General features: G+C 42.2%; 1 protein-coding gene across 1 annotated transcript; it reads left to right on the top strand.

The window, feature by feature from the left end:
- Positions 1–1,004: 1,004 nt before the first annotated feature.
- On the top strand, positions 1,005–7,366 carry Oseg1 (intraflagellar transport protein Oseg1). Its single transcript, XM_065220267.1, has 7 exons — positions 1,005–1,199; positions 1,300–1,530; positions 1,602–2,163; positions 2,216–3,105; positions 5,387–6,487; positions 6,547–6,946; positions 7,003–7,366. The coding sequence occupies exons 1-7, from the start codon at positions 1,135–1,137 to the stop codon at positions 7,252–7,254; spliced, it is 3,501 nt and encodes a 1,166-aa protein (XP_065076339.1). The 5' UTR covers positions 1,005–1,134; the 3' UTR covers positions 7,255–7,366.
- The last annotated feature ends 737 nt before the right edge of the window (positions 7,367–8,103 follow it).

Below are 8,103 nucleotides of genomic sequence, written 5' to 3'. Positions count from 1 at the left end.
TAAGCGGGCCCAGAGCGTGGGCCCGCGACTATGCTCGCTATGACTACTTGTTATTAGTAGAGATAGGCGTACCACCTCCTTGGCTGCAACCTGTAGTCCACTAAAAAAAATTAGCTCAAATTCCGTAAGGTTACTAGTATTCGCTAATGCCGGATCGACCATTAACTACGTAGACAGTTTTTTGTGATTCTTGTCCCTCGACTCTCCCCCTCCATACAAAAATTGTAAAATTTGTATGAGCCATGTCACGTTTGTGAAATTCATATATGTCGTTCATAAGTCGAGCCTTATGAACTTTTGTTCTTGCCGGATTCCTATTAAAATTTCAATGATTATATTTATGTGTCCCACACATGATTTTTTGCAATGTGATAAGCAAATTATATATGTCTCGGACACATAGTTCTTATGTTTAAAATTCATGTGTAACCACACATACTATTCATTTGACTCATAAATTTCATGTGTACTTCTAAGTGGATTCTATTTATGTGTGGACACATGAAAATCATGTGGAATTTAACGAATCAGACTCCTACTCCCTTTGGCCAAAAAACGTGTCCGACTCCGACTCCGACTGCCCTGGTTCAAACATCATAATTTGTTCTCAGTTTAATGAATACGAATCAACGTGATGTTATTGATTCCAAATAAATGCACCATTCGTTGTTATATGTTACAGATGATCCTGTTCCTGGGCTCAAGTTGATTGAATCCACTTATAATTATCCTGCATTGTGGTTGGCCCGTCGTGTTCATTCTCATTCATGCATTGATTTCAATGAATGAAAAACGCCTTGTTGTATTTGTACCCACGCGGACGCACCAACATCAAACAGCTCGTGTGCATGTTGTTTACATCTTGAGCTTATACATGAATCAATACATAATGGTGTGTGTGTGCCAGACTGGTTCATCCATTCCGAACGTCGGACAACCAATACCAGGAAGACTAAAAGCGGGCGATGAGCGTCCGACGAATAACAGTACAAATCGTGAAACAGTTGTAAAAGAGTCGTCAATGGTGGTTTGTTTTGGCACGGTCTCATGGATTCGATGCCATTGATTTGCTGGCAATTTTGAACGGAATTGGTGCATCGAGTGGGATTCTAATTCATCGAATAGGTGCCAGAGATGAGGGCGATTCCAAAGTGGGTTGAAAAAATCCACGATCCGAACGAGAAAAGTGATGTGGCCAGGTAGGACTGCGGATAGCAAATTGCAAGGGTCGTTTGTTGGGGGTCGATTAATCAATATCCTTGTTGGCTGATGTTGCGCAACAATAATTGTCTCTTGTAGCGTCCATTCGATATGTTTCCACCCGGAAGGACTGCAGCTGATTGTTGGAGCGGGCGACAAGGTGTTGGTGTACGATCCTGTCGATGGAAATATCATAAGCTCGCTGAAGGGTCACAAGGATACCGTTCACTGTGTGGCATACGCCCGTGATGGCAAGAAATTTGCCTCAGGCAGTGCGGATAAAACCGTTATCATTTGGACGAATAAGCTGGAAGGATTACTTAAATATTCGTAAGTATTTGTAGGCAGCTGATATTGGAAAGGATTCGATATTACCTGTGTGTCAATCTTGTCGTTCACAGTCACGGTGATTCGGTTCAATGTTTGGCCTTCAATCCCATATCCCACCAGTTGGCATCGTGTGCTGTAACGGATTTCTCCTTCTGGTCCTCGGAGCAAAAGGCTGTTCAAAAGTACAAGACAGCAGCGCGAGTGAATGCCTGTGCTTGGACAAACGATGGCCAGTACCTGGCACTGGGGATGGCCAGCGGGACGATATCTATTCGCAACAAAGCCGGTGAGGAGAAGATTAAAATTGAACGACCAGGTGGAGTGAATAGTCCAATTTTCGGGTTGGCATGGAATCCTCCGGCCAGTGGATCGGCGGATATTCTCTGCGTCATCGATTGGAGTCAAACGTTGTCTTTCTATTCGCTTGGAGGTCAGGTGATTGGAAAGGAGAGAAATTTCAGCTTTGATCCGTTGTGCTTGAGTTTCTTTCCCGATGGAGAGTTTCTGATAATATCCGGTTGCAACAAAGCCCTACAGCTATTCACTCGCGATGGCATACGGCTTGGAATGCTGGGTGAGCAGCATGAGTCATGGATTTGGGCTACAACCGTTCATCCGATGGGGAACTCGATTGTAATTATGAAAAGATACCTACCAACAGTTTTTCATAAAAATTTTCTTTTAGGTCGTCGGATGTCAAGACGGGACGCTGGCATGCTACAGTCTGGCGTTCAATACCGTCCATGCTCTGTATCGTGAACGGTACGCTTTTCGGGAAAATATGTGCGATGTGATTATTCAGCATTTGGTTTCCGGGCAAAAAGTTCGTATAAAGTGTCGCGATCTGGTACATAAGATAGCAATCTATCGGAACCGCCTGGCGGTTCAATTGCCAGAGCGTGTCGTTCTGTACGAGCTTAGCTCCGCAGAAAATCAACCTATGCACTACAAAGTTAAGGAGAAGATTGCTAAAAAGTTTGAATGCAGTCTGTTGGTTGTATGCGCACAGCATTTGGTTCTGTGTCAGGAGAAGAAGCTACAAAGCTTGGATTTTAACGGCCTTCTGCAGCGGGAATGGATTATGGATAGTTTCATACGGTACATAAAAGTAACAGGAGGACCAGCTGGTTGCGAAGGGCTTTTACTGGGCCTGAAAAGTGGTCAAGTTTGGAGAATTTTCCTGGATAATTCCCTACCGATTTTGGTTACAACTGTACTTTCATCCGTTCGCTGCCTCGATCTTAATGCTACTAGAACAAAATTGGCGGTCGTTGACGATGCAGGTCGGTTGGTGGTTCGAGATTTGATAAGCGACACGATGCTGTACCAAGATTCCAACGTCAATTCAGTCGCATGGAACACCCACCTGGAGTCGATGCTGTGCTACTCGCATACCACCGGAGGATTGAGCGTACGAGTTGGATCACTTCCGCCCAGAAGTCCACAGTCTATGCTCGGAGTGGTGGTGGGCTTGTGTGGTGCAACGGCATTCTGTTTGCGTGGGAATGTGATGAGTAATGTTCCGTTGGCGCTGGGAGCAACCATGTGGCAGTTTGTGGAAGCTGGATTGTTTGAGTAAGTAGAAAGATTTTAAATTTTTGAAACGGGACATACATTTCAAGTGAATAGCTTAGGCAAATAGCAAGGCAAATGTTATTTTTTTTTTTAACTAGTTCGTTTATTTACTAGGCTCAGTCGTGTGTGACACTTTACGGAGCCAAAATCAGTAATGTTTGATTTACATTTTAAATAGCAGTATTTCTAGGTTAGTATTGGGTACCAATTACTCGTGGCGGGCTCGAGGTTAATAGGTAACAATTTCAATTGGAAGGATCTAGGTAGGAAACTGGTTTCTGAAGCCTCCTTCAGATACTACTCTCGGACGGTTGACCAAATCCTGGCTGGGCAGGGGCAAGTAGCACAGGAACAGGAGGATAATAAGACTGGGACACAATGGCGGGAAATTGTTTGGAAAGGAGGGGATAGTCACATCAAACTCTAACATCAGACAAACAAAGGAATTCGTAGATCGCTTGCATGTAGGGAAGATCACGTGTTCCCAATACATCTCTTACTTCACGGAAGGGTTGTCTACCTCGGGCCACTAGGGTATCCAATAGTTGTGCTCTGGAGGCGTCATTACCCGGGCAATACCAAACTGCGTGATCGATGTCATCATAACCGGTTCTGCACCTACATATATTGCTGTCAACGAGGTTTATTCTATAGAGATGTGCGTCTAGCGAGTAGTGGTTGGACATAAGTCTTGACATCACTCGAATGAATCCCCGACTTACAGCCAGACCTTTGAACCACGCTCTCGAAGAAACATTTGGAATAATGGAATGTAACCACCGCCCAAGAGAATTATTTGTCCAATCGTTTTGCCAACTTAAAAGAGAACTCTGACGTACTAGTGGGAAAAATTCATCATGTGAAATTCTTCTATCATAAATCTCGCCTTGTTGTGCGCCCACCTTTGCGAGAGAGTCTGCCTTCTCATTGCCTGGGATTGAGCAATGTGAGGGGACCCATACAAAGGTAATCATATATGATCTTTCGACCAGCAAACTCATCTGCTCCCTTACCTTTGAAAGGAAATAAGATGAGTGCCTACCTTGTTTCATCGACCGAATAGCCTCAATCGAACTGAGACTATCCGAGAAGATGAAGTAATGGTCTATGGGCATATCGGAAATCATCCCCAAAAGGCAAATGTTGTTTTTGTATGAAAATCTTTTCAACGATCACGATAGAACTTCGATTTTATTCTAAAAGAGTACCAATGTGTAGAAGATTTGAATATTGCTGCTATTGCTTAAGCACTCATCCCCTCAACCCCATAATGTTGATACATAGTTCATCCTAGATGACAAAAATCATTGCTACAAAGAACCCTTTCTGCGTCAAATGGCGAATCAATCAGACTCAACCTTCTCCGATTTGCTTGAAATTTTGCATAATTGTTTGTTATGGACAATCATTCACATTTCTGCCACAATGAGATGGGGGAAAAGGCATGGTGAATTACTAACATTCATTTGCCTCTAACTTTTTTCATCAACATAACTCTGTAAAATGACGTATGAAACTTTTGTAGGATTTGATATTAGCTACAATTTTTGTGAATAAATCAAATCTGTATCTCTTATGCATGATGAACCAAAACGAACAGAACCCACCATTGTTTTTCTGTGAATGTAAATTACAGACACTGAAAAATGATAACAAGTTCTACCCGCTCTAGTTCGTCATGCACAAGATCTACTGATCTAGGTTATTTACAAAAATTGTAGTTTATAGCAAAATCTACAAAAGCCTCATAAATCATTTTACGGAATTCTGTTGATGGAAAAATTAGGGGCAAATGAACGTAAATGAATGAATGCACGAAATAAATGTAAATGATTTGCCATGCCTGGGGGTTTGTAAAGCTGACTCACCCTAGTGATCAAGTATGCTCTGTTCTCATATGTGTGTTCTTTTTCCGTACTTTCTCATCCTAGTATGATTTTATGTTCCCAATAAATCCATATTTCTGCATCATCGACCTTTCCAGATTGATTATTTGCATCTTTAAGTGAATTGAAATTATTGTTATTCAATGAAGTAATGAAATAGGGTTGCTAGCGGAATGCTTAAATAAAACAGCAAAAAAGGTTATCTTCCATTTAATTCCACTTAATTTTAGTATCCATGAAAAATACGTATTTCTACTACAATGTACAGTCTACATTTACCTTTACATTTACCACTCCTTAAAAGCCTTTCAGCATTGATTTGTTCAGCCCTATCTTCAATCTTCGTGGATAAAATCGTGATTATCAAATAAATAATTCATTCGATAAACTTTCAGGGACGCCTATCAGGTAGCTTGTCTGGGGGTTCCACTGTCGGACTGGGAAGGCTTGGCACAAGCTGCTTTGGAGGCACTCAACTACCAGGTAGCTCGCGATGCCTACGTCAAGGTACGCAATTTACCGTGGCTTGAGTTGATCAACGATCTCAAGGAACGTCAGAAACGTGGCGACACCTCCAAGGAGGTACTCCTAGCAGATACCTATGCATTCAATGGGAAATTCAAAGAAGCCGCTCGTTTGTACCAGAAGTCAGGCAACAATAGCAAAGCGTTGGCTATGTACAGTGATTTACGAATGTTCGACTTGGCTCAGGAATTTTTAAAAGAAGGCAGCGCTGCCGACAAGAAGGAACTCATTAGAAGACGTGCGGAGTGGGCATGCTCTGTCCATGAGCCACGAGCAGCTGCTGAATTGTTGCTTTCCGCTGGAGAGTCCGAGCGAGCGATTGAAATCGTGGCAGAGCAGGGATGGACTGATGTTCTGTTGGATATCGGAAGACGCTTGAATGCTGCAGAGAAAGAACCACTAGAGCTGATTGCGAAACATTTGCGAAGGTTGAAAGCTTTACCTTTGGCAGCTGAAATTTATCGTAAGCTTGGAGAAGAAGAACAAGTTGTGCAACTGCACGTGGAGGCCAGAGATTGGCCTGAAGCCTTTCGCTTAGCTGAACATTTACCGAAAATTCTCCCAACGGTACATTATCAGCATGCTCAGTGGTTGGCAGAATCAGATCAATTCATTTCGGCTCATGAAGCGTACGTACTAGCTGGGAAGCCAAACGAAGCTACTAAACTGCTACGGAATCTGGTGGAATGTGCTGTATCTGAAGAACGTTACTTGGATGCGGGATACTATACCTGGTTGAGAGCAAAGCAGGTCCTCAAACTACTGGATGGTGAAACCGTTCTACTGGAATCGAAAATTGCTGAGTACAGATCACTGCAGAAACTTGCTTCCATATACTATGCCTACAGTACACTGAATTCATACTTGAAAGAGCCATTTACCAGTAGCCCTCCGTTGACGCTGTTCAATACCAGTCGATTTGTGGTGAATCAAATCAATGGACTCTCATCTCCCAAAGGAATCAGTCTTTTGTAAGTGTAAATCATATGCACAGCTATTTATGTCATATATCAAACATCATCTATTTCAGTGCTGTCTACTACACCCTGTCCAAGCAAGCAAAAGTACTGGGAGCCAACAAGCTTCATCTTCAAATCAATAACAAACTGCAGTCGTTGAAGCCACCACCCGGAATCCAAGAACAGGTGGACATCAGCTACATCACCAGCCGGGCGTGTCCGGGTGGATTTAACGATCCGGAAGAGTACCTGCCCATGTGCTACCGTTGTTCGAACTACAGCCCCCATCTGCATGGAAATCGCTGTCCCAATTGTCATCAAGAGTACGTATTTTCTTACGTATCGTTCGAGATTCTACCTTTAGCGGAGTTCAGCCCGGACGGTGGTATAACCGACCAAGAGACTGAGAGGCTTCTGTTAGCTCCACCAAAGATGAATGATTTTGGACAACCGGATCAGTTTATTCACGAGGTAAAAGCATTATTGTCAAAGTTGCTCTCCAAAATTATGGTTTATCCCGGTTTTAGGATATTATGGATACATTTCCATCTACTATGGACCGTGATGCTCTTCGAGCGATTGATCCACGGGAGGTCATCATCATTAAGGGTCCTAAACCGTTGGCTACCCGCTACTATAGGAATCTGCTTCCCGAGCTGCAGATAACCGTTTGTCCAGAGTGTAACAATGCATTCCATTCAGAGGATTTTGAGTTACAATTTTTGCAGAAAGGCTATTGCCCATTTTGTAGAGCACCTGAAGATAGCCTAGTTGGGTAGTTGCTCGTTTTTGCAATGCTTGAGCAATTCCTCAGTATACGTAGATGTTGCATTTTGTACTACCAACACGTGATCTCATTCCGTCCAACATCACCGCAGTTGCAGTGTTGTTCATTTTAGATTTGGATCTTTTTTTATTTATGGCATGTTGCACAAGTTTTAGAAATAAAGGATATTGCACTGAATAATTGAGGAATTTCAATTTTAATTTACAGGAATCCTTGAGTGGTGATGGCAGCGATTGGTCGATCGCTAGAGATGATGTTAATCGGTTCCCATTAGTTTTAATTTTTGGACAGTCATGGATTAAAAAATAACCCTTCACAAAAGTTTTTATTTTTGATTCGATAAAAATATTTCTACTGTAAAGGTTCAAATATACGGTTCAAGTTAATTCAACTTAACCGGTAGTGGTGTTAAATTGACTTGAAAGTGAGCTGCAATAGGTCGACATCTACCAGCTTTCTGGTTGTTTTTCTTCTTTATCCAAGTCACATATCCTGTTTAGCTTTGTTCAGCGGTGTACTCCTTAAGGTTCAATTTACTTTGATGCATTTTCGAAAAATTCAAATGCAATTTTTTCGACGCATCATTTCAGATTGCACAAAACTCGTGTCATTCTATTCTTTAGGCTATTTTACACAAAATGACGCGAGCTTTTTGCAATCTGAAATGATGCGTCGAAAAAAACGGCATTTGCATTTTTCGAAAATGCATCAAAGTAAATTGAGCCTTAAATTTAGTTTCCAAAGCAATGCCACCACAGGCTCCATCAAGACGATCATTTCTATACATGAAATAATTTGCGTCCCTTTTAATGTTATGGCCAGCTTTAAGGAACGTTTCAGT

The sequence above is a fragment of the Ochlerotatus camptorhynchus genome, unplaced genomic scaffold (genome assembly GCF_037179485.1).
Source record: "Ochlerotatus camptorhynchus isolate MF236.1 unplaced genomic scaffold, CSIRO-AGI_Acam_v1.1 ptg000002l, whole genome shotgun sequence".
Classification (NCBI taxonomy): Eukaryota; Metazoa; Arthropoda; class Insecta; order Diptera; family Culicidae; genus Ochlerotatus; species Ochlerotatus camptorhynchus.
Note: the sequence above shows the minus strand (reverse complement) of the source record. Positions and strands in the feature narration are given on the sequence as shown.

Coding starts and splice junctions, on each gene's coding strand:
- Oseg1 (XM_065220267.1), top strand. CDS start 1,135: ATGAGGGCGATTCCAAAGTGGGTTGAAAAAATCCACGATCCGAACGAG. Junction 3,106..5,386: donor GTGGAAGCTGGATTGTTTGA/GTAAGTAGAAAG, acceptor ATAAACTTTCAG/GGACGCCTATCAGGTAGCTT. Junction 6,947..7,002: donor CGGATCAGTTTATTCACGAG/GTAAAAGCATTA, acceptor TCCCGGTTTTAG/GATATTATGGATACATTTCC.